Source organism: Centruroides sculpturatus, unplaced genomic scaffold (assembly GCF_000671375.1).
Source record: "Centruroides sculpturatus isolate CEXI.00-Female unplaced genomic scaffold, Cexi_2.0 scaffold169, whole genome shotgun sequence".
Classification (NCBI taxonomy): Eukaryota; Metazoa; Arthropoda; class Arachnida; order Scorpiones; family Buthidae; genus Centruroides; species Centruroides sculpturatus.
The window spans coordinates 770,986-798,887 of NW_019384492.1; the positions used below are offsets into that span (position 1 = coordinate 770,986).

At 29.8% G+C, this 27,902-nt stretch overlaps 2 protein-coding genes across 2 annotated transcripts in view; both read left to right on the plus strand.

Moving 5' to 3' along the window:
- The first annotated feature begins 2,968 nt into the window (after nt 1–2,968).
- LOC111621814 (adenylate cyclase type 3-like) overlaps nt 2,969–27,902 on the plus strand; it is a 68,470-nt gene continuing 43,536 nt past the window's right edge. The window contains 4 exon segments of the mRNA XM_023364061.1: nt 2,969–3,282; nt 4,684–5,385; nt 10,857–11,006; nt 12,047–12,165. Of these exon segments, the coding sequence (XP_023219829.1) occupies nt 4,720–5,385; nt 10,857–11,006; nt 12,047–12,165 (935 nt within the window). The 5' untranslated portion in view covers nt 2,969–3,282; nt 4,684–4,719.
- LOC111621828 (adenylate cyclase type 3-like) lies at nt 17,388–25,698 on the plus strand. Its single transcript, XM_023364089.1, has 3 exons — nt 17,388–17,723; nt 19,125–19,826; nt 25,296–25,698. The coding sequence occupies exons 2-3, from the start codon at nt 19,161–19,163 to the stop codon at nt 25,485–25,487; spliced, it is 858 nt and encodes a 285-aa protein (XP_023219857.1). The 5' UTR covers nt 17,388–17,723; nt 19,125–19,160; the 3' UTR covers nt 25,488–25,698.

Here is a 27,902-nt window from a genome sequence, read left to right on the forward strand (position 1 = left end):
TGACAAATTAACTAATTAGGCTATATTAAGTTAATACGTAATTTTTTAAAACGTTTGCATTATTTTAAACTAATAATTATTAATAACAAAGCTAAAAAAGAAGATTATGAACGTTTAAGCCGAGTAACTTTAATTTAAACGTGGTTAGAATTTAATATTTAATAATAAATTTATTATTTTAATAAGTGATTAATACGTACAAATGAACAATTAATACTTACATTAATTTATCTGGGAAAAAAAAACAAAGCAAATAAATATAAAAAGTGAGTTTTTATGATTCATCATTTATGGACATGTTCGCTTTTTAAATGAGTAAATGGAATGTATTTGCTTTATCCATTTAGATGCGCGTATTTACTTGAATGATGGACGTTTTCCTTCTTAATCTTTATTTGCAATTCTGCTTAAGATTTCCATAAATAAATCAAACGCGATGTATTCAGTCAACAAATATTTATATAATGCTTATTATGGATAGATATTAAAAAAAAATTATCCCGAAATCAACTTTATAAAAGCTTTATAATTTATTCTTTACACCTCGTTACTTGTTTGACTATCGATAATTTTTAATTCTCCATTCTTCTCTCTCTGTGTAAAAGTTTCCTATGTAAAAATTTACATAATTTTTAGCCGAAATTTCGGGTAAATTTATTTAAAAAAAATTGAAATTATGCAAATGTTTCTGTTAAATATTTGTTACCTTTTCGTGTCCCTTACAGGTGTTTAATTATTTGTGTCGAGAAGTTTATATAAATTTTTAATAATTTCTAATTTTATTCTAAAATATAGAAGTAGTAAGTGAAAAAAAAAGAAAATTAATTAAAAAAATCTGTAACAAATTCGTCAGATTAACAAGAAAATTTGTTTTATTCCTCATTAATGAAATAACAAATTGGAATGGTGTTCTTCCTCCTCCCTTCTCTACTCTTTTATTTTCTTTCTGACATTTTCTTACTGAATAAAGAAATGAACCTTGGCTTTTTTTTTTTACTGAATTGCCAAAGTAATATACACGAAGATTCTCATTTGCAAGGAATTTTTAAAATAAAATAAATTCTTACGAAATTTTCGGAATAACTAAATTTCATTTCTATTATTTCGAAATAAATCAATCAATCAATTAATGTCAATTCTCTCAGGGATCAATCGATCAAAAGATGTTTGTTATGTCTCCTTTCATTTCACGGATTTCATTTGATTGCCGCAAAACATGGCAAGGGGAAAAAATTAATTTTAACCTTAATTAACAAACCTATTATTACTATTACACATTTAATTAGCATTTAATATTTAATAAGCATCAAGAAAATTTAATTTTATATGATTAATTTTCAAGTCGGATAGCTTAAAAAAAAAAACGTTTCGAAATAAGCAAACTTCAATTTATTTTTAACATATTTCTTGAAAATTAATCATGTAAAATTAATAACTTTCTGATATTTGTTAATTATTTTACAAACTTTCACCCGAAATTAATTAATTATCTAAAATTAATAAGGTTTAATTTCATAATATTGAACATTTTAGCATAAAAGTGTATTCATGCAACCACAAGTGAAATTTCATTGATTGAAACCACCCTTACGCATATATGCAAATCTATGTATCAGTAATTTTATTTAATTAATCATTTCTTAACAAGAAATTCATTAAGTTACACGATTTTGTTTAAACGAATATGCAAATTTATAATCTCAGAAAATTATACAATACAGAAACCTTACAGTAATTGTTATGAAGTATGTAATGTAATTAATTCTACAAACTCGGAGTAATATTTTGCAAAAATTTATAATTATTCTGTAATGAAATAAAATAAAATAAATTATATATATATATTTTTTTTAAATTGTAAAAATTCACCGAAAATATATTTTATTGTGGAATTTTTCTAGTGTTATTTTGAGAATCGAACTGTTTACAACATATTTATGAAACAGAATATAAAACATCAGGCGAAAAAAAGGGACAAAATGAAAAAAGATTTTTTATCTGGAATGTCATTTACAATCATAAATAACAGTTATGTTTTTGTTTCTGTCACAGTTATCGATATACACACGTTATATTATATTATTATGATAATATATTATAACAGAAGGAAGCATGATTAAATTTAATATTTCTAATATTATTATAACGTTAAAAATTTTTTCAAATATTGAGACCGAACCTCAATACATTCGACGTGAATAATGTTTTCTTTTAATAGAATTTCTTAAGGAACAATTAATGTTTATGTCTTTAACAGCCGAACAATAGAAGGGGACGTTCGCTTCTGTTTTCCAATAAAGATTCATTTTTTCCACTCAATCACCAAACTCATTCATCAATAGAACAGACAACCAGATGTGCCAATGTGTTTTGGCACACGAACAAAAACACTCTACCTAACAACACTTAAGCGACTTCCACAGTTAATAATAATAAGAAAACATACTTCAAATAAAATTAAATACGGTAAGATTAATTCCCAAAGAAAATCTTAAAAAAATAATAATTTTAATTATTTATTATTATATCTATTAAATAAAATATCAATGAAGAATTTTATAAATAAAATTCACAAAGATCAAAAGTGCCATTGTGATGTAATCGCCGGCCGATAATTTTTATATTTTATAATTAAATATCACTTTTGCTATCAACAAAAATAGAATTTCTAAACTGAAAACACCTTATTTTTGGCAACAACTCAATCCGACTCTGTAATTCACCTTAAACACTCATCGTAACATTCATTCCTTTCAAACTCTCTATTTAGAGTTGGCATTCTATCATTTAGTTAAAGAAGAGAAATCCAAAGATAAACGTAACTTTCTTTTTTAAAGTGGTAACACCTAAATTATAATCAGAGAGGTACGTTATTAACCAAAAATAGTTTCTTCTTTTTTATATACACACACATATATATATATATGTATCTTTCTGTTCCTTTAATCGATGAAGCGCCGCGCACAAACCCAAACGTCTGTCTGGTATCCTTGGAGGATCGATATAAATTTTTTAATTATTGATAAATATAATAAAATGGCAGTGAGTGAATCAATAGATTTTCCATCAGAATCGTCTTTGGTTGAGCATTGCTCCCTCTGTCTTTCGTCTCATCTGCTAAGGTTTCCCCCCCACTGAGAAGTGGATTCGTTCCATAGCGTAAATGTCGATCCCCAAGCCACAGAAGTCGGTCGATGAGAAACAGACGATGATGTGTGAAAGAAGTGGAGAAAATTTTCCAAATACACGAGGATAACTTTTAATAAGAATCTCAAATAACAGGTAAGCCTTTAATATATATTGTGTAACGGACCATTCCCATTCTCTGCCATGTTTTGTTACAGACGACGATTGTTTGACAGGCGATCTTTCTCTTATTCAACCCTCCAGTTTTTAAACTAACAGGGGAAAAAAAATTACGTAAATACATCTCCGTTAAATAAACGATAGCGAAAAATTACTAACGATATTCGTTTAATTATTATTCTGCAAATATTGCTACCATCTCCAAGTTACTTTTTCCTTTTCGCCGGCGAGTATTTTATCTTTTAATATATTTTTCCTGTAATAATTTATATGTCTGGGACGATAGAACGGTGATTTTATGTTACGAAACAAAGCGTGAAACGTGTGACAAGATGTAATTTACGCATAACTGCACTGTATGGATATCGGACCTTCGACGTCTCTTCGGTTACTTTCGATTACTGTGACTGGGATGGTCGACGAACAGGTTTTATTCCCATTTACTCTGTTAATCATGAACGCATTAGCTGCATTTATCGATCAGACTTGGCAAATTAGTCTTTTTGTCAAAAGGTACTTAAATTTGAAGAAAAAGCTTAAAAGCTACACAACATCTAATGCCTTTCACACTAACAAACTTGGCATTACATTTAAGAAAAAGAGGGGGGATTATTCTTTCTTTGCTTACTACACAGATTTTAATTTAAAGTTGCAAAATATAATTAAAATTTTTCTATAAATAATTAAGATAGAGCATACGCGTTTTAAAAGTGTGCATACATTTGATAGATTAAGCGGAGGATCAACCATATGGAAAGGAATTAATAAACGTTAAGTTCCGTATTATAGTTACGAAATTTTCAAATTATCGAGATAAAATTGGTCATTCCTAGCTTAACAAATTGAACCACGCCTTTCTCCCAAGAGTAATTTAGGTTCAAATAGTTTGGATAGTTGCCAGTTCTCTCGACTTGATGATGTTATCAATTGGAATATCGTCGGTCACAAATTTAGATAAACAGGTAAATGTCAACGGAGAAGATCCGAAATAGTTGCTCAAAATTCGATATTATTATTTATTGATTTGTTAATAGCCGGTGGAGGTCACAATGCCAGGGTTGTTCGTGACAACTGACGTCACACGATTTCTTCCGGGAGTCTGACGTCACGTTTCCTCGGTAACAACTTTTGTCTGAATATATTTATAAAGTGAGGAATGTGATATTTGGATAAGAATGATGCGGAGAATAATGTTTGAATAAAGAGGAGTGTCAATAACTTCGATAGATAAACGTGCTTTTTTTCCTCGCGAGCTTGTTTCTTTGCAGGGGAAGAAGGAGGAATCATTAGCATATTTTTGAGGAAATTTTTATTGTATTGGCAGTCTAAATTTGCTACTAAGAATGACTTTTTTATGTGTATTTTCTGCATTTGCAGTTGTACCGGAAGATGACAAACAGAAACGAGTGAAATATGGTGGACAAGGAGACTACTAAGGAAGTGATCATAGCTTTAGAAGACGGAAAAGTAGAATGTGATGAGGATTGTAAACGTAATTTACCTAAACGTTCTTCTTCGTTGCTCAGGCGAGGCGATACCACTCTCAGCATCGACACCACTGGCTTTCAACGTTATTTGCCCTCCTGTATACAGTTTGCTTTTGCAGATCAGGAAGTGGAACAGCTCTATCGTCAGTTCTGTCAGAACGAGAAATGCAGCGAACTCAAGTCATTCCTAATAATTGTTATTGTCGTCGACTTGACTTTATTAACTTTATACGGCCTTTCTTACCAACAGCAGAAACTTCCTCAGTTGATAGTTTTACTTGTCCTCTTCGTCTCGCTAGTGATCTTGTTGATATTAACGTGGAAATGGAGCATACCTCGACTTCTTTGGACTTTTATACCGTATTTAATGTGGCTAGTTCAAGTCGGCCACGTTTTCTGCGACGTTTGGCTTTATCCGTTACCTCGTCTCCCAGTCGATGCCGTTAGTTGGATTGTTTTATATACTTATTCTCTCTATATACTTCTACCCATGCAAATTAGTCTGTGTGTCACGTTGGGAGTATTAATGGCCTTTCTTCATTCGCTACTCATCGCCATATTACCGGAAGATCACAATCATCTAGGATATCAGGTGAGATATTTTTAGTTCCTTTATTTTATTATCTCGTTTACTTTTTGCCATCCTACAAAAAGAAAAGAAAAACGCAATAGAGAACGTCATCCTCACTGAGAATTGCAGTATTGTACTGAATGAAAAGGTCTCAATGGGGGTCATTAGCAACTAGCAATTTTGTCGACTTCCATCCAGACATTACTAAAAACACTTAAGAAAAAGACAATGTCGTAATGTATTCTTATCGCTATGAGGTCTTAATCCTGATTATTCATACGCATCTTTTTAATTCCCAAGTCCGTTTAATTCTGTAAAGTATTTATTTAATAAATTTCCACCAAAAATACACTAAATATTAATGAAAAATGTCATCTAATGAAAGTTTCATTTATAGATTTTTGACCTTTAAATCGATCTTTAATCAATATTAATGACTGACCAATGCAAAATTAATTTAAGTAGTAAAGACACTGTCGATACCAAGAATACTTTTGAGAAATTTCTAATTTGAAACGCTTTTTATTCATAATTATTTTAAAACGAATTTAAAATGTACTTAAATTAATTTAGAACTCTTTCGAAGCGTGTTTTTAACGAATAAAATGGCAAGGAAACGATTTTTAGTCAACTGTTTGATCGTGTGATTGTGTACTATTCGACTAATGATACGATTTCGCTCAGTTATGTAAATGAGTGAATTAACTTACATGAATGTTTAATCGGTTCTAGTAGACTTTTAAGATTACTTTGTGTATCTATCGATTTCACGCTCTAAAAATACCAATAGAGAAACACTCGAAATCATTTCTATCTTGCCATCCCCTCTAAATTTTTTAACTAATTTCCACCACGTTCATACTTAGTTTACACAATCGAGATTTTGTAAAGAAGTAAACTAAGTTTATCGTGTCGAATCGCCATTAATTAAAACTGACATATTTCCTTTTATTCGATCGACCGATTCTTATAAAGATCGATTAAAACGGAATCAGAATTCTATAACCTGTTTTTTTTTTTCCTTCCTCCTTCCTCCTGTTCTTTGCTGGAAAGCGATTATCGCTAGGACGACGATAGCCTGTAATATTACACCAAAATATCAATTTTTTATCAAGACGAAAGCTTTTCTGTTAAATAAGAAAAGTTACCGAAGTATTGCAGCACTCAAATCTTATTTTCAGATCATCGACTTTCACGAAAATCGAAAAATGTCCGATATTAAAATATCAAAAAGTTGAATATAGATACTATTTCCGTCTGTATATATATATTTTGAGGGAGTAAAACTTATTTCTTATATAAAATGTCTAAAATTTGAAGTTTACATCGACGTTCGAGTGGTAAATTACAAAATCACGGTGATGTATAACTGCATGCAAGCAGCCTCCATTATGTAACTACTTTGTAACTCGAAATAAAATCACGGAATTATTTTCGTCCCGGAATTTTATGGAAATTAATTCTGTATTAAACATAAAAAACATGCATTTAAGCATCTAATAAATATTTAATTTTTATTAAACCAAAATTTCATTTAAATATATAAAAAAAAAAAACACTTAAAATCTTAATATTCAGCTTGAACTTTTCTCCATTCTTAAATAATAAAAACGCATTTTAAAAAATTTTAAAATATAATTAAATAACTTAAAGATAAATCAGAAAATTAAATGAAAATTCGCATGTAAAATTTCTAAAATCATTTTGTTAAATTTAATTATAAAACTTATTCTACGAATTTCATTTAATATATATGAATATTTATGATGACTTGTTTACAGATTTTCTTAAAAATTGCACAAGATTAAGACTCCCGGGACACGCTCAATGTTTAAAAGTTGTCCCTCTAAATGCTAAATTTATTTGGAAATTTAAATATAGTTACGGAATAATTAAATGTAAACAGAGTAATTCTTTCAGTAGACCTTTCTTGATTTATTTTCATAAGATTTAAGTTGAAAAATTCCGAAATTCTCTGGACGAAAATAATTTGCCGAGAGCTTCAGAGTGATGAAACTGTTAAGAGTTTATTGCTAATATCGAAGGTGTAAGACATTTATCACATTTATTCTTCTTCGTAAATGAAATTCGTTAAATATTAAAGCTGTTTTGGACTAGAATGTAGCTCATAGAGATAAAGTAACCTTGGGCACAATATTGACGATCGACAATAGTTACAATAACATTGGACAATTTAATAAATCTTTGGATAAACCTATAATGCTAGGATTAAACAGACAAAGCTCTTCACTCCCAAGAGTATTTCTGAATCATACTTTGCTTTAACGTCAACTCGCTTCGTTGTAACTAAATTCAATAAATTCTATAGAATTCTTGCTTGCCAACACGACACGAGTTATGTCAGTTTTATTTATTGGGTTGTCATTTCATCGTAACAACGCCCAAGTAAGAGAAGAGAGAGGTTTACACGAATTTTCCGCCAATAAGAACTGACGTGGCCACCAATTTCGTTCGTCTTTCGTACTTTTTATACATTTATAAATTTCGGCATCGATTTGAAATTTAAAATGCAAATTTTTATTCTTGGTAGTTTTGATAATTCGGAAGTAAAAGATAATATTCATTTGTGTCTTTCATTTAAAAGTATTTATTATGATACGTAATTGTTAAATAGTGCAACAAGAATATTCATAGAAAATATTCTATAATCTTAATCCTTTGACCGAACTAAACCAAATTTTTTCAGGATTACTCTTTAGTATCCTGCGGAAATATAGGTTATTAAGAAACTTGAATACTTCATCTCCTGATTTTATCTTTCCTATTACCTCCTAAAACCTTTGATCGATTCTAACCAAATTTTTTAGAGTTCCTGTCTAGGATCCCGCGGAAAGACTACCATGAATCCTGGATACTCCACTTCTTTTTCATGGTGCCGGGTTTAACTCCTTGACACTCTCCAAAGTGTCAAAGGGTTAGGCCTAATTTATAATAATGTAAATTTAGTACATTATTATATAAATAAGCATTGCATAAAATTAATGAAGGCGCCTCACGTGGTCCATGATTCATGTTCTTATCGATGATTTCAAAGGTACGGGGTCTTCTTAATTGGAACCTCCGCCGAAAACTTTTAATGTAATTTTAAACTTGATATTTGTCCTTATTATTTTTCGCTTAGCGTTTTCTTCTAGTATTTTCTAAAATAAGAAAATTCACCGAAATCATATAGCTATAAAAATTTCTTATTTTAAAATAGATCACAGTTCTTCCGAGAAAACATTTCTATTGAATATTTAATGCATTCTGGTCTCATCTTATGTTCTACCAGATAAAAGTTTGACCAGTTTTATCCTCTGATTCTTCTATTTATTTCCACTGCAATGAAACTTATTTTTTCCAGTAAAATGGATTAAGAATGAATTATTCAAGGCCGTGTTACGACAATTTTGTTTTCCCCCAAATTACGTCAATATTAAAACATATTTCTTTTTTAAAATATTTTAAAAATTAAAACAATGATATTTACTAAATTTATGAAGTTTTCTACTCCATTTTTATTTTTAAAGAATTATTGAAGACGTGTTTGCCGGAATCCTACTTCAGTGGATTTATGAGGATTTAATGTTTTTTCACGCTCTCTTTATTTTGTTTTCGCCTGTAAAGTAGTTTTGAAAGATGCAGTTTGGAAAAGAAAAAAAAAGCATTATAAAATATATGAAAATTTTACTTGGGATACAAATTTATATTACTTAATTACGGAGTTTTTAATCGATAATCTCTTATAATTCTTTCCAATTTCTTCCTTTATACATCAATTAAATCCCCGAAAAACGACGATAAAATAAAAAAAAAGAATGCTATTTAATATGACAAAACACTTAAATTTAAGCAGCAGAATGTGAAATTCTGCATTAGGATACTTCTCAACGTACTGATCATTTTAAATTAACGATGTAACTTATCATTTTATATTTTATGTAATCGTGTGAAAATGTAATTTTTCCTTATTTATTTCCTTCGTATATATTTAAATTCCATGCTTAATTACTAACACATCAATTAAGAACATACTTTAAATTAATATTTGCGAAATATTTAATAAATTAAGGAAAAAATTTAAATTTGGTTTCTCTATTTTCGATCCGAAAAAAATTCGTCGCGATGGAAAAATTTAATAAAAGTATTTTTTTTGAATTGCTTATTTATTTTTTAAACAAGATATTTGAGGAATCTTTAATACTTTTCGAGAGATGGTACAATATAGATTATATTATCTCAACAGCTGGAAGGATTTACCAGCTTAGACTATAACAAATGCCTTTTTATGACCCGAGTTTGAACGTTATATCGAGTTGAAATTTCATATAACGATCGTGAAACAGTGAAACCATTACTCCTCTTTACAATATTAATTTATCTAGATTAAACTCTTATTTTAAAATTAATATTTAGAATTATATACATCCTATTGTTCGTCATCCAATAAATATATAAATTGAAAGCTTCGATCAAAGATGGTGAATGATTCAACGTTTATTTGAATCAAAGTCAATTAAATAATTATAAAAACTGTAAATATAATTATTTGAATTCAGTGAGATTAAAATCTCAATATACAGCAGGCCCTCGATTTAACGGAGTAATTGGGAAGGGGAATGCTATTGACGAAAGTTCATTAAATCGAGTGTATTTTAAATTTATAATGTATAGGATTTATTAAAATCTTATTTTAATGTATTATTATAATGTACTGTACATTAAGTAATTTATATTGGTTGATTCAATTGTATTTGTTGATTTTCTTAACATAAACGTGTAGAATAGTATAAATTTCTTATTAAATTGAGGAAAATATTGATATATCCCATGCCTTTTGATATTATATATTGATGTACAAAGTCCATTTGAATGTTGAGTTGTACCGTGCATAATACATATAAATTGTTTTCAAAATTACATTTTTTAAAAATCTAAACAAAATATCATTTTTGTTTTCAATTGGGATGGCACGAAACAGGTATTACATTCGAACCTACGGATAGAATTTGACAGGATCAATCTCCAGATTCGCATCGTTGAATAGAAAATATTTTCAAAAATTTGATTTTAAACTGATATTTACAGAAGAACCTAAAATTTTGACTGGAATTGTCAGAAAATCCTCTTCAAATGCGAGTCCTGGATGAAGTTGACAGAAAACCTCTTTAGATTGAAACCTTTTATACTTTCAATATGAAGGGAGGGAGGGAAAAATCCAATTGAATTCGAACCTTAAGAGGGTTTCTAGTTCTCTCGAGCAAAATCGATAATAAACTATTATCTTTCATATAACAATAATAGCTTACAGAGTAACCTCTACAAACAAAGCAATTCGAACGATAATTACAAATTATTGATCAAACTAAAAGGCATCGGAGATTTTAAAATTCTTGATGAACTCCTGACCTTTAAAATCAGTAAATTAAGCGATAGAAGGGAATGGCGTAACTTTTTATATATTTATTAAATTTTTTTTTTTTACTATTCAGTTCGGTGCAAATGTATGTCTTTACGTGTGTACTAATCTTCTCGGAGCTATGACTTACTTCTTCATGGAACGGCAACAGAGGAAAGCTTTTCTAGAAACTCGTCAGAGTCTAGAAGCTAAATTAATCTTAGAAGAGGAATCTCAGGAACAGGTAATGTTTCTTTTCTCTTTTATTTATCGAGTTATGAGCTAACTAAAGTAAAACTGAAGTCAGACTGCCGCCTGTATAACAATTGTCTGTCCTCATACATTCTGCCGGAATCCACCATCGTTAATCTCTAGACTCTGCAAAGAATGACAGAAGTCGAACATCTTCCACCTTTGAACCTTATTCCACTGATAAATATTCTGCCATCTGTTAGGAAAGAGCGATAAAGGACGTAGTCGAGTCTGGTATTTGCGATAATTAATTCAAGTTTGCTTGGATTTTAATATAAAAATTCAATTTAAAAAAAATGTAAATAATCATTAAAATGTTTTCGAAAAGTTCATAAGTCATTATATATATATATATTTTTTTTAATAGTTAAAAAAATAGGTTAGCTTCTTAAATAAATTTTAATGCAATTTTTATCAAAACTGTGCCAAATTTTAGGGGATTTTTTTTTTAATATTCTTTTGAAGGAAACTGATATCGGATTGAGCCAAAAAATTTTAAGTATTATTTACAGAAATTTAATGGTCGTAATAAATACTGTATTTTTAATGGTAAAAATTATTTTAAAATAATCTTTTTTAAGGATTTAATAAAACGAGATTAAATGCGCGTGTAAGATAGATTCGAAGAAATAAAATTTTCTCATTAACAGTGGTGAAGACATCTTAACCTTTAAACACAAGAAGCATTCCTTCTGCTTACGTTTCGAAAATGGGGATTTTCTTATCGTTTGCCATTTTCTATTTTCTTATAAATGCACGCTTTGATTTATTATCAAAATTCATAGAAATGCCCAGAAAAGACGTCGAATCGTTATTATCCGAATGACATCAATAATATTTTAAAAATTTTATTTTATATTTTTGTCCACCGAAAGTAGGTTACATCCGAAAGAAATTTTCCACAATGGATAATTAGCGTGTGCGGTTACGGACGGATAGATAATTAATTGCTATTTATTTTTATTTTTCCTTGTAAAAAAAAATAAAGAAGTATTTTTCTTTATTTTAGTTATACGTAAGGTTTCTTTATAGGAAAGACTGCTGTTATCGGTTCTACCGAAACACGTGGCTGCAGAAATCAGACAAGACTTGGGAGCCGTGGTAACGGGACAGTTTAAAAAAATTTACATGTGCAGACACGAAAATGTCAGGTTAGTGTGATTTAATTCCATGCTTTTCTTAATTATAAAACATCCCGCACGTTCCCAGTTTTTATTAAAGATTAGTCGAAGAAGAAAAATGCATTTCTTTTATTTTTCTAAAATCATTTTTCTTGCAACCAATTACGGTTTATCGATTCCTTCAGACTTATTATCTTGCGCTGTAATTTTACAACTACTTTTGTTATCTAGTTACAGTCCGTTCGTTTTATTAATATTAGTTTATAGAGTATTATCTTTCCGTTAAATAAGATGAAAAAGTCTTTATTCCAGTTAATTTTTCTTCCCTTTGCATTCGAAAGATTGCAAGAAATCAGCTTGATTTCGTTAACTCGAGGTTCGATTTCGGAGGAGATAAACGGAATAATATGCAAATTTTTATCGATTTTCGTTTAAATCTTTATTTATAAAAATGCATTTTTATTGTATGAATAAAGATTTTTAATGTCGTACTCTATCAACTGGCAACGGCATGTTTTTTTTTCCGTGATTTTTTTTCACCTAAGGTGACGTTTTAACTATTTTTCACCATGGAAAATTCCCTGGAGGATCTGTTTTTTTTTTAGTTTAAGTATCATTTATCGTGGCCATTGCAGGTTTACTTACCGAGAATATTTTAATGTTTAACATATTTTCCACGGAATAAATAAAATTCATCTGTAAATGCATTTTATTTATATTTTTTCCGCCTCTTCCGAGTATCCAGATAACGAGGAGTCGTTGGTTAAATTCATTATCTTCGGTGTTAAATAATAAATGGATCTTTCTAATCATCTCTTTTACTTACATAAAGCGGAAATACATTAATCAGCTTATCTAAACTATTATATATTTAAAATTTTAATATTTAAACGTCAATAAATTACCTTACGCGTCATATAAAAAAAAACTCTCTTTTTACACTTTCAGAATCCCATTTTCTCTTTTTTCTCCCTTTCATTCTGTAATTCAAAAATACTTAAACCCAAAATCTCTATAATCTTTTTACATTTATGAAATGTAGTTTTTTTATATTATATATATATACTTTTTTTTTCAACGTCTACGTATCATTTTTAAAGAGATAGGCCTAAGGGATGATCGTGCGAAGTGATATATTTGATAAGAATTATAGAAAGTCATTCTATTGTCTGCTGTGAAACGACGCCATATAAAAAGTTGTCCGCCGATAATGGAATTATATCTATTTTCTGAGCTTCTAAAAAGTTAGAAAAATACATTTAAAAAAATTTGACATTTATAATATTTTGTTAGAAGACTTATAAATACAGTCAAACCTCTGAACAATGGTCACTACTCGGAGAATAAAAGCAAAAAAAAAAAAGATGGCCGTCATTCGGAAGTGGCCGCTGTTCGGAGGTTTTGTATGCATTTTTGGAGGTGGCCTTTATTGGAGATTCGACTGTACGATATATTCTATTAAATATTCTAAAATTTTCGACATTACGGATCAGAATGATTCGATTTTTCGAGTTTATTTATTTATTTTTTTAAAATAAACTTCATTATATTATTAGGCCGAATCTTCGCCGTCACATTTAAGATAACGTAACGCACGTAAGCGTAACATACCTTAACGTTGGAGATAAGATTAACGTTTAGCATTGTAATAACTAATTTAGGAAATAGGCACAAACATTAATGCGAAATGGAGATTGAGTTTTACTATTAATTGAAGCTGTTTGACATTTATTATTAACAAAGAAATTGCGGAAACGAATAAATTCATTTTTGAAGAATGTGGTGAAAATGATCAGATATTAATTTAATCGGTTTAATCGAACAATGACGTACCTCGGGTTATAAATTTTCATGACGAAGCTCTACTTATAAAATCGTATCCTGTCTTGATAATCGGAAACGTTATATTCTTCATCGTAGAACCGATTAAATTAATATCCGATGATAATTTTTGCAATATTCATTAATAAATTAATAAATTTATTCGAATTATCAAGCAGTTCTGGATAAATTTATTATTATTGATTCTACAACATAGACTTAATAAATATTTAAATATTGAATAGTGAGATGGGAGATGGATTCGTATAGTAAATATCTTTATAATGCTGTAGATCTATCCATGTTAAAATAACGAGCATAAATTAATGACTCGATCGCTAACAGTAAAAGTATGATATTCAGGGGCAAGACCACCACTAAAAGAATTGAGATCATTGTGACGAAAAGTTGCATTCCGGCATTGTGACGATGTCACAATAAATTATCACTCGTTAGAATTAGTTCGGTTTATTTAGTTACGGCAACGCGATACGTGAGCGGTCTGCCGAGGGGATACATTCCACGAAGACTTTTATGGGAAGCTGGACCCTATTTAGATGTTACTAACGTAAAGAAAACCCGGAAAACTGCAAATGTTCAACCCGTTGATCATGCCCGAACAAACGATTAACTAACTACCAGAGTTCGGTGGTTTTACGCACTCGGCTACTGGAGGGTGGGAGGTGGTTTTATGCACTTATTAGAATTAAGAGTGTACCATTCAGAAATGAAAAAAATCCGAGTTGTTAGAAGTGGAAAATTAAATACTTGTAGACTTACTCTAGACTTTTCACAGGATAACACTTTCAATTTCACGCAGGCAAGTGCTATATGCTACTTATCGCAGTAATGATTATATTCTTTTTTGTAAGAATTATATTTAGTTTATGATTTTTTTCATTTTTGCCAATAGATGGCGCTACGGGTAAATCAGCAAATCGAATGTAGATAATATTAATTGATTTAAAAAAATCGAATCGATATTTTGGGATTGGGTGTACGACATTATCTAAATTAGAAGTGTATGAACGTACATGTACTGCAAAGTTTCGTAGCAATTGGTAGAACGGCCTAGGAGTGTATAGCGAACAAACAAACAAACACACATCCTCAGTTTTATATATATATATATAAATTCACATGACTGGTATGTAGGCTTGTAAGAACAAATTCGTATGCCACTAAAACCATTAAAATGTACGTAGACGATGCCTCGACCCCTCGCTCCCCATTGTGTACAATGATATACTCTTCTCAATCCTCCTTCCCTTTAAACTATACATGTAATTAATGGACGACAGTTTTCTGGAGGAAATTATAAACAATAGTGAGGGCCCGGGAGATAAGGAGGAGACAATACTAAGGAGGGGACCCGGGCCACTTTAGCTTTATAAAATCAAATAAGTATAGGAAGATGATTTGAATGTGACAAACACGTATGTACAGTACAATATTTAAGAGTTTATTTTATCCACAGTTATACACGGGTGTAAGTTTGCACGCTTTAATTCGGGGCTCCCCTCTTAAATCAGTTCTAGTTACGCTGCTGTTTATGGAGAAATGAAACTAAAATACTGTAAACATCCTTAATCATTTTCTTAAGAGAGAAACGAAAAATTTTCGTTCTTACATTCATTCAAAAGTTTTCATTTAATATAAGAATTTCCTCTTTACTTATTCATTTCTTCGTCAAATCATTTATAAACTTTTTATTTGTAACAGACAGTAGTGTATTTAAGATCCGGAATCGTTATTCGTATATTACATTTCGTTAATAAACGTAGTATTTAATGGAAGAAAGGTCCCGTAGTCTATTTAATTGTTGATAGCCTCACGCAACCGGGATGATGATCAAATAATTCAGCCATAATACTCCAGAATTAATATATTATTCCCGTAATATCGATTGAGGATGGTGCAGTTCAGTCCATCTGTAGATATATTTAGGAAGCGTGTACACTCCTTTAATCATACGATTTAATGTACATCCACTCCAAGCGTTTATTTAATTTTAACTCCTAAGTAGAATTTATTGTGGAGAAAGGGATTCGATTACCCACCACATATATATTACTCACACCATTGTAAATATTAAAAATAAATATTAAATATACATAAACATTGACTGGGGATTAAATATTATATTAGTGTATAATTGATATTTTTGGCACGATTATTGCCCGTTAGCATTACAAATGCAAGAGTTTTTGCTCATTTTCTCCAGTGAGGAAACGATAATTTAGAAAATAATCATCTAATAAATGTACAGAATGATTTAAGTAATGATGATTGAAGCATTTAAACATTAAAACTATCGAGTGATTAATAAGGGAAAATTGAATTCTGTTATCAGAAAAATGTAATTAAATAAAGCATATTTATTATTAAATCACTAACATAATAAATGCACGGATAATGATTTCCATACTTAAAAATTAAACATTTATCTCCATCTTCCGTTTGTATAAATAATTCAGTTATATGTTATTTAAGCTAATTTGTTCAATTATTATACACGTTAAATGAGTATTTAATACTTAATTTTACATTATTAAATACGTTGTGTATAAAATTCGGCACGGCTATTAATTTTTTTTCTTTCTCAAGGAACTTATCCTATTACAGTTTCCCTATTTAGAAATGCTTTACGCCTCATCAACGAGGCATGACTCGAAGTTTAGATAAAATAATCTTCTAAACGTGAACCGAATTCTCTTGTTTTTTTGAATTAAATGTGCTGTGACTTTAAAAAAAAGCCTTCCTCTTCCAGCAAAATATATAATGTTTAACTCGGTGCGTTACTAAACAGAATAAATTTGTCGGTAGAAGGTCAAACCCTGCATTAAAACCAAGGAATAAAGTACTGCAGCCGAGATAAAACTTCAAATTAATTATATATATATTTTAAAATATACGACAATCGGAAAGTTGTATTTAAAAAATATAACCGTAATAAATTAATTTAATTGGTTAACTTTGGTGTATCTTACCTCAGTTTTTTGCTTAAATTTAAAAAATATTGAGTCATGAAAAATTGCATAATTTGCATAGAAATGTATTAGATTTATTAAAATGAAATTTTAAAAGTGATTCTATGATATTAATTTACTGGAAAGTACTTTATACGACGTACTGTACGTTAAAGTAATAATAAGACTTAAAATAGATGATTTAATATGAAGTACTTTTAAAATAAAATAATAAAAAAATATATTTGAAACTGTGTATAAAAAAATAAGATAGTTTTATNTTTAGAGTTGGCATTCTATCATTTAGTTAAAGAAGAGAAATCCAAAGATAAACGTAACTTTCTTTTTTAAAGTGGTAACACCTAAATTATAATCAGAGAGGTACGTTATTAACCAAAAATAGTTTCTTCTTTTTTATATACACACATATATATATATATATGTATCTTTCTGTTCCTTTAATCGATGAAGCGCCGCGCACAAACCCAAACGTCTGTCTGGTATCCTTGGAGGATCGATATAAATTTTTTAATTATTGATAAATATAATAAAATGGCAGTGAGTGAATCAATAGATTTTCCATCAGAATCGTCTTTGGTTGAGCATTGCTCCCTCTGTCTTTCGTCTCATCTGCTAAGGTTTCCCCCCCACTGAGAAGTGGATTCGTTCCATAGCGTAAATGTCGATCCCCAAGCCACAGAAGTCGGTCGATGAGAAACAGACGATGATGTGTGAAAGAAGTGGAGAAAATTTTCCAAATACACGAGGATAACTTTTAATAAGAATCTCAAATAACAGGTAAGCCTTTAATATATATTGTGTAACGGACCATTCCCATTCTCTGCCATGTTTTGTTACAGACGACGATTGTTTGACAGGCGATCTTTCTCTTATTCAACCCTCCAGTTTTTAAACTAACAGGGGAAAAAAAATTACGTAAATACATCTCCGTTAAATAAACGATAGCGAAAAATTACTAACGATATTCGTTTAATTATTATTCTGCAAATATTGCTACCATCTCCAAGTTACTTTTTCCTTTTCGCCGGCGAGTATTTTATCTTTTAATATATTTTTCCTGTAATAATTTATATGTCTGGGACGATAGAACGGTGATTTTATGTTACGAAACAAAGCGTGAAACGTGTGACAAGATGTAATTTACGCATAACTGCACTGTATGGATATCGGACCTTCGACGTCTCTTCGGTTACTTTCGATTACTGTGACTGGGATGGTCGACGAACAGGTTTTATTCCCATTTACTCTGTTAATCATGAACGCATTAGCTGCATTTATCGATCAGACTTGGCAAATTAGTCTTTTTGTCAAAAGGTACTTAAATTTGAAGAAAAAGCTTAAAAGCTACACAACATCTAATGCCTTTCACACTAACAAACTTGGCATTACATTTAAGAAAAAGAGGGGGGATTATTCTTTCTTTGCTTACTACACAGATTTTAATTTAAAGTTGCAAAATATAATTAAAATTTTTCTATAAATAATTAAGATAGAGCATACGCGTTTTAAAAGTGTGCATACATTTGATAGATTAAGCGGAGGATCAACCATATGGAAAGGAATTAATAAACGTTAAGTTCCGTATTATAGTTACGAAATTTTCAAATTATCGAGATAAAATTGGTCATTCCTAGCTTAACAAATTGAACCACGCCTTTCTCCCAAGAGTAATTTAGGTTCAAATAGTTTGGATAGTTGCCAGTTCTCTCGACTTGATGATGTTATCAATTGGAATATCGTCGGTCACAAATTTAGATAAACAGGTAAATGTCAACGGAGAAGATCCGAAATAGTTGCTCAAAATTCGATATTATTATTTATTGATTTGTTAATAGCCGGTGGAGGTCACAATGCCAGGGTTGTTCGTGACAACTGACGTCACACGATTTCTTCCGGGAGTCTGACGTCACGTTTCCTCGGTAACAACTTTTGTCTGAATATATTTATAAAGTGAGGAATGTGATATTTGGATAAGAATGATGCGGAGAATAATGTTTGAATAAAGAGGAGTGTCAATAACTTCGATAGATAAACGTGCTTTTTTTCCTCGCGAGCTTGTTTCTTTGCAGGGGAAGAAGGAGGAATCATTAGCATATTTTTGAGGAAATTTTTATTGTATTGGCAGTCTAAATTTGCTACTAAGAATGACTTTTTTATGTGTATTTTCTGCATTTGCAGTTGTACCGGAAGATGACAAACAGAAACGAGTGAAATATGGTGGACAAGGAGACTACTAAGGAAGTGATCATAGCTTTAGAAGACGGAAAAGTAGAATGTGATGAGGATTGTAAACGTAATTTACCTAAACGTTCTTCTTCGTTGCTCAGGCGAGGCGATACCACTCTCAGCATCGACACCACTGGCTTTCAACGTTATTTGCCCTCCTGTATACAGTTTGCTTTTGCAGATCAGGAAGTGGAACAGCTCTATCGTCAGTTCTGTCAGAACGAGAAATGCAGCGAACTCAAGTCATTCCTAATAATTGTTATTGTCGTCGACTTGACTTTATTAACTTTATACGGCCTTTCTTACCAACAGCAGAAACTTCCTCAGTTGATAGTTTTACTTGTCCTCTTCGTCTCGCTAGTGATCTTGTTGATATTAACGTGGAAATGGAGCATACCTCGACTTCTTTGGACTTTTATACCGTATTTAATGTGGCTAGTTCAAGTCGGCCACGTTTTCTGCGACGTTTGGCTTTATCCGTTACCTCGTCTCCCAGTCGATGCCGTTAGTTGGATTGTTTTATATACTTATTCTCTCTATATACTTCTACCCATGCAAATTAGTCTGTGTGTCACGTTGGGAGTATTAATGGCCTTTCTTCATTCGCTACTCATCGCCATATTACCGGAAGATCACAATCATCTAGGATATCAGGTGAGATATTTTTAGTTCCTTTATTTTATTATCTCGTTTACTTTTTGCCATCCTACAAAAAGAAAAGAAAAACGCAATAGAGAACGTCATCCTCACTGAGAATTGCAGTATTGTACTGAATGAAAAGGTCTCAATGGGGGTCATTAGCAACTAGCAATTTTGTCGACTTCCATCCAGACATTACTAAAAACACTTAAGAAAAAGACAATGTCGTAATGTATTCTTATCGCTATGAGGTCTTAATCCTGATTATTCATACGCATCTTTTTAATTCCCAAGTCCGTTTAATTCTGTAAAGTATTTATTTAATAAATTTCCACCAAAAATACACTAAATATTAATGAAAAATGTCATCTAATGAAAGTTTCATTTATAGATTTTTGACCTTTAAATCGATCTTTAATCAATATTAATGACTGACCAATGCAAAATTAATTTAAGTAGTAAAGACACTGTCGATACCAAGAATACTTTTGAGAAATTTCTAATTTGAAACGCTTTTTATTCATAATTATTTTAAAACGAATTTAAAATGTACTTAAATTAATTTAGAACTCTTTCGAAGCGTGTTTTTAACGAATAAAATGGCAAGGAAACGATTTTTAGTCAACTGTTTGATCGTGTGATTGTGTACTATTCGACTAATGATACGATTTCGCTCAGTTATGTAAATGAGTGAATTAACTTACATGAATGTTTAATCGGTTCTAGTAGACCTTTAAGATTACTTTGTGTATCTATCGATTTCACGCTCTAAAAATACCAATAGAGAAACACTCGAAATCATTTCTATCTTGCCATCCCCTCTAAATTTTTTAACTAATTTCCACCACGTTCATACTTAGTTTACACAATCGAGATTTTGTAAAGAAGTAAACTAAGTTTATCGTGTCGAATCGCCATTAATTAAAACTGACATATTTCCTTTTATTCGATCGACCGATTCTTATAAAGATCGATTAAAACGGAATCAGAATTCTATAACCTGTTTTTTTTTTTCCTTCCTCCTTCCTCCTGTTCTTTGCTGGAAAGCGATTATCGCTAGGACGACGATAGCCTGTAATATTACACCAAAATATCAATTTTTTATCAAGACGAAAGCTTTTCTGTTAAATAAGAAAAGTTACCGAAGTATTGCAGCACTCAAATCTTATTTTCAGATCATCGACTTTCACGAAAATCGAAAAATGTCCGATATTAAAATATCAAAAAGTTGAATATAGATACTATTTCCGTCTGTATATATATATTTTGAGGGAGTAAAACTTATTTCTTATATAAAATGTCTAAAATTTGAAGTTTACATCGACGTTCGAGTGGTAAATTACAAAATCACGGTGATGTATAACTGCATGCAAGCAGCCTCCATTATGTAACTACTTTGTAACTCGAAATAAAATCACGGAATTATTTTCGTCCCGGAATTTTATGGAAATTAATTCTGTATTAAACATAAAAAACATGCATTTAAGCATCTAATAAATATTTAATTTTTATTAAACCAAAATTTCATTTAAATATATAAAAAAAAAAACACTTAAAATCTTAATATTCAGCTTGAACTTTTCTCCATTCTTAAATAATAAAAACGCATTTTAAAAAATTTTAAAATATAATTAAATAACTTAAAGATAAATCAGAAAATTAAATGAAAATTCGCATGTAAAATTTCTAAAATCATTTTGTTAAATTTAATTATAAAACTTATTCTACGAATTTCATTTAATATATATGAATATTTATGATGACTTGTTTACAGATTTTCTTAAAAATTGCACAAGATTAAGACTCCCGGGACACGCTCAATGTTTAAAAGTTGTCCCTCTAAATGCTAAATTTATTTGGAAATTTAAATATAGTTACGGAATAATTAAATGTAAACAGAGTAATTCTTTCAGTAGACCTTTCTTGATTTATTTTCATAAGATTTAAGTTGAAAAATTCCGAAATTCTCTGGACGAAAATAATTTGCCGAGAGCTTCAGAGTGATGAAACTGTTAAGAGTTTATTGCTAATATCGAAGGTGTAAGACATTTATCACATTTATTCTTCTTCGTAAATGAAATTCGTTAAATATTAAAGCTGTTTTGGACTAGAATGTAGCTCATAGAGATAAAGTAACCTTGGGCACAATATTGACGATCGACAATAGTTACAATAACATTGGACAATTTAATAAATCTTTGGATAAACCTATAATGCTAGGATTAAACAGACAAAGCTCTTCACTCCCAAGAGTATTTCTGAATCATACTTTGCTTTAACGTCAACTCGCTTCGTTGTAACTAAATTCAATAAATTCTATAGAATTCTTGCTTGCCAACACGACACGAGTTATGTCAGTTTTATTTATTGGGTTGTCATTTCATCGTAACAACGCCCAAGTAAGAGAAGAGAGAGGTTTACACGAATTTTCCGCCAATAAGAACTGACGTGGCCACCAATTTCGTTCGTCTTTCGTACTTTTTATACATTTATAAATTTCGGCATCGATTTGAAATTTAAAATGCAAATTTTTATTCTTGGTAGTTTTGATAATTCGGAAGTAAAAGATAATATTCATTTGTGTCTTTCATTTAAAAGTATTTATTATGATACGTAATTGTTAAATAGTGCAACAAGAATATTCATAGAAAATATTCTATAATCTTAATCCTTTGACCGAACTAAACCAAATTTTTTCAGGATTACTCTTTAGTATCCTGCGGAAATATAGGTTATTAAGAAACTTGAATACTTCATCTCCTGATTTTATCTTTCCTATTACCTCCTAAAACCTTTGATCGATTCTAACCAAATTTTTTAGAGTTCCTGTCTAGGATCCCGCGGAAAGACTACCATGAATCCTGGATACTCCACTTCTTTTTCATGGTGCCGGGTTTAACTCCTTGACACTCTCCAAAGTGTCAAAGGGTTAGGCCTAATTTATAATAATGTAAATTTAGTACATTATTATATAAATAAGCATTGCATAAAATTAATGAAGGCGCCTCACGTGGTCCATGATTCATGTTCTTATCGATGATTTCAAAGGTACGGGGTCTTCTTAATTGGAACCTCCGCCGAAAACTTTTAATGTAATTTTAAACTTGATATTTGTCCTTATTATTTTTCGCTTAGCGTTTTCTTCTAGTATTTTCTAAAATAAGAAAATTCACCGAAATCATATAGCTATAAAAATTTCTTATTTTAAAATAGATCACAGTTCTTCCGAGAAAACATTTCTATTGAATATTTAATGCATTCTGGTCTCATCTTATGTTCTACCAGATAAAAGTTTGACCAGTTTTATCCTCTGATTCTTCTATTTATTTCCACTGCAATGAAACTTATTTTTTCCAGTAAAATGGATTAAGAATGAATTATTCAAGGCCGTGTTACGACAATTTTGTTTTCCCCCAAATTACGTCAATATTAAAACATATTTCTTTTTTAAAATATTTTAAAAATTAAAACAATGATATTTACTAAATTTATGAAGTTTTCTACTCCATTTTTATTTTTAAAGAATTATTGAAGACGTGTTTGCCGGAATCCTACTTCAGTGGATTTATGAGGATTTAATGTTTCTTCACGCTCTCTTTATTTTGTTTTCGCCTGTAAAGTAGTTTTGAAAGATGCAGTTTGGAAAAGAAAAAAAAAGCATTATAAAATATATGAAAATTTTACTTGGGATACAAATTTATATTACTTAATTACGGAGTTTTTAATCGATAATCTCTTATAATTCTTTCCAATTTCTTCCTTTATACATCAATTAAATCCCCGAAAAACGACGATAAAATAAAAAAAAGAATGCTAATTAATATGACAAAACACTTAAATTTAAGCAGCAGAATGTGAAATTCTGCATTAGGATACTTCTCAACGTACTGATCATTTTAAATTAACGATGTAACTTATCATTTTATATTTTATGTAATCGTGTGAAAATGTAATTTTTCCTTATTTATTTCCTTCGTATATATTTAAATTCCATGCTTAATTACTAACACATCAATTAAGAACATACTTTAAATTAATATTTGCGAAATATTTAATAAATTAAGGAAAAAATTTAAATTTGGTTTCTCTATTTTCGATCCGAAAAAAATTCGTCGCGATGGAAAAATTTAATAAAAGTATTTTTTTTGAATTGCTTATTTATTTTTTAAACAAGATATTTGAGGAATCTTTAATACTTTTCGAGAGATGGTACAATATAGATTATATTATCTCAACAGCTGGAAGGATTTACCAGCTTAGACTATAACAAATGCCTTTTTATGACCCGAGTTTGAACGTTATATCGAGTTGAAATTTCATATAACGATCGTGAAACAGTGAAACCATTACTCCTCTTTACAATATTAATTTATCTAGATTAAACTCTTATTTTAAAATTAATATTTAGAATTATATACATCCTATTGTTCGTCATCCAATAAATATATAAATTGAAAGCTTCGATCAAAGATGGTGAATGATTCAACGTTTATTTGAATCAAAGTCAATTAAATAATTATAAAAACTGTAAATATAATTATTTGAATTCAGTGAGATTAAAATCTCAATATACAGCAGGCCCTCGATTTAACGGAGTAATTGGGAAGGGGAATGCTATTGACGAAAGTTCATTAAATCGAGTGTATTTTAAATTTATAATGTATAGGATTTATTAAAATCTTATTTTAATGTATTATTATAATGTACTGTACATTAAGTAATTTATATTGGTTGATTCAATTGTATTTGTTGATTTTCTTAACATAAACGTGTAGAATAGTATAAATTTCTTATTAAATTGAGAAAAATATTGATATATTCCATGCCTTTTGATATTATATATTGATGTACAAAGTCCATTTGAATGTTGAGTTGTACCGTGCATAATACATATAAATTGTTTTCAAAATTACATTTTTTAAAAATCTAAACAAAATATCATTTTTGTTTTCAATTGGGATGGCACGAAACAGGTATTACATTCGAACCTACGGATAGAATTTGACAGGATCAATCTCCAGATTCGCATCGTTGAATAGAAAATATTTTCAAAAATTTGATTTTAAACTGATATTTACAGAAGAACCTAAAATTTTGACTGGAATTGTCAGAAAATCCTCTTCAAATGCGAGTCCTGGATGAAGTTGACAGAAAACCTCTTTAGATTGAAACCTTTTATACTTTCAATATGAAGGGAGGGAGGGAAAAATCCAATTGAATTCGAACCTTAAGAGGGTTTCTAGTTCTCTCGAGCAAAATCGATAATAAACTATTATCTTTCATATAACAATAATAGCTTACAGAGTAACCTCTACAAACAAAGCAATTCGAACGATAATTACAAATTATTGATCAAACTAAAAGGCATCGGAGATTTTAAAATTCTTGATGAACTCCTGACCTTTAAAATCAGTAAATTAAGCGATAGAAGGGAATGGCGTAACTTTTTATATATTTATTAAATTTTTTTTTTTTACTTTTCAGTTCGGTGCAAATGTATGTCTTTACGTGTGTACTAATCTTCTCGGAGCTATGACTTACTTCTTCATGGAACGGCAACAGAGGAAAGCTTTTCTAGAAACTCGTCAGAGTCTAGAAGCTAAATTAATCTTAGAAGAGGAATCTCAGGAACAGGTAATGTTTCTTTTCTCTTTTATTTATCGAGTTATGAGCTAACTAAAGTAAAACTGAAGTCAGACTGCCGCCTGTATAACAATTGTCTGTCCTCATACATTCTGCCGGAATCCACCATCGTTAATCTCTAGACTCTGCAAAGAATGACAGAAGTCGAACATCTTCCACCTTTGAACCTTATTCCACTGATAAATATTCTGCCATCTGTTAGGAAAGAGCGATAAAGGACGTAGTCGAGTCTGGTATTTGCGATAATTAATTCAAGTTTGCTTGGATTTTAATATAAAAATTCAATTTAAAAAAAATGTAAATAATCATTAAAATGTTTTCGAAAAGTTCATAAGTCATTATATATATATATTTTTTTTTAATAGTTATTCACTACTTTTTGCTTTCTTTCCTTCACTTCTACCAGCACTTTCACTGGATAGAGGTCACTTGGTAAAGTATCTATCCAAAGAGGTTTGGCTTTGCTTACTTTTTAAAATGTTTCTAAAATGACTTAGGCAAATGTCATTACTCTGAGCAGCAATACAGNCGCTGCTGTTTATGGAGAAATGAAACTAAAATACTGTAAACATCCTTAATCATTTTCTTAAGAGAGAAACGAAAAATTTTCGTTCTTACATTCATTCAAAAGTTTTCATTTAATATAAGAATTTCCTCTTTACTTATTCATTTCTTCGTCAAATCATTTATAAACTTTTTATTTGTAACAGACAGTAGTGTATTTAAGATCCGGAATCGTTATTCGTATATTACATTTCGTTAATAAACGTAGTATTTAATGGAAGAAAGGTCCCGTAGTCTATTTAATTGTTGATAGCCTCACGCAACCGGGATGATGATCAAATAATTCAGCCATAATACTCCAGAATTAATATATTATTCCCGTAATATCGATTGAGGATGGTGCAGTTCAGTCCATCTGTAGATATATTTAGGAAGCGTGTACACTCCTTTAATCATACGATTTAATGTACATGCACTCCAAGCGTTTATTTAATTTTAACTCCTAAGTAGAATTTATTGTGGAGAAAGGGATTCGATTACCCACCACATATATATTACTCACACCATTGTAAATATTAAAAATAAATATTAAATATACATAAACATTGACTGGGGATTAAATATTATATTAGTGTATAATTGATATTTTTGGCACGATTATTGCCCGTTAGCATTACAAATGCAAGAGTTTTTGCTCATTTTCTCCAGTGAGGAAACGATAATTTAGAAAATAATCATCTAATAAATGTACAGAATGATTTAAGTAATGATGATTGAAGCATTTAAACATTAAAACTATCGAGTGATTAATAAGGGAAAATTGAATTCTGTTATCAGAAAAATGTAATTAAATAAAGCATATTTATTATTAAATCACTAACATAATAAATGCACGGATAATGATTTCCATACTTAAAAATTAAACATTTATCTCCATCTTCCGTTTGTATAAATAATTCAGTTATATGTTATTTAAGCTAATTTGTTCAATTATTATACACGTTAAATGAGTATTTAATACTTAATTTTACATTATTAAATACGTTGTGTATAAAATTCGGCACGGCTATTAATTTTTTTTCTTTCTCAAGGAACTTATCCTATTACAGTTTCCCTATTTAGAAATGCTTTACGCCTCATCAACGAGGCATGACTCGAAGTTTAGATAAAATAATCTTCTAAACGTGAACCGAATTCTCTTGTTTTTTTGAATTAAATGTGCTGTGACTTTAAAAAAAAGCCTTCCTCTTCCAGCAAAATATATAATGTTTAACTCGGTGCGTTACTAAACAGAATAAATTTGTCGGTAGAAGGTCAAACCCTGCATTAAAACCAAGGAATAAAGTACTGCAGCCGAGATAAAACTTCAAATTAATTATATATATATTTTAAAATATACGACAATCGGAAAGTTGTATTTAAAAAATATAACCGTAATAAATTAATTTAATTGGTTAACTTTGGTGTATCTTACCTCAGTTTTTTGCTTAAATTTAAAAAATATTGAGTCATGAAAAATTGCATAATTTGCATAGAAATGTATTAGATTTATTAAAATGAAATTTTAAAAGTGATTCTATGATATTAATTTACTGGAAAGTACTTTATACGACGTACTGTACGTTAAAGTAATAATAAGACTTAAAATAGATGATTTAATATGAAGTACTTTTAAAATAAAATAATAAAAAAATATATTTGAAACTGTGTATAAAAAAATAGAATAGTTTTATTCCTCTTTGGAAAATTGAATTTGTAAAGAAACTCAAATTTAATGCAAAATGCGGAGATTTCGAGCAGAAAAAATGTAAAAGTAAAACTGAAAAATTCCCATCGGACATTAAACTAACTTTTGAATTTTTCCCCATTTCAAGATAACCGTCTATTCGAGTTTTATGTAAGTTTCCTGCGATATTATCTTATCACCGACTTAAATCAAAATTA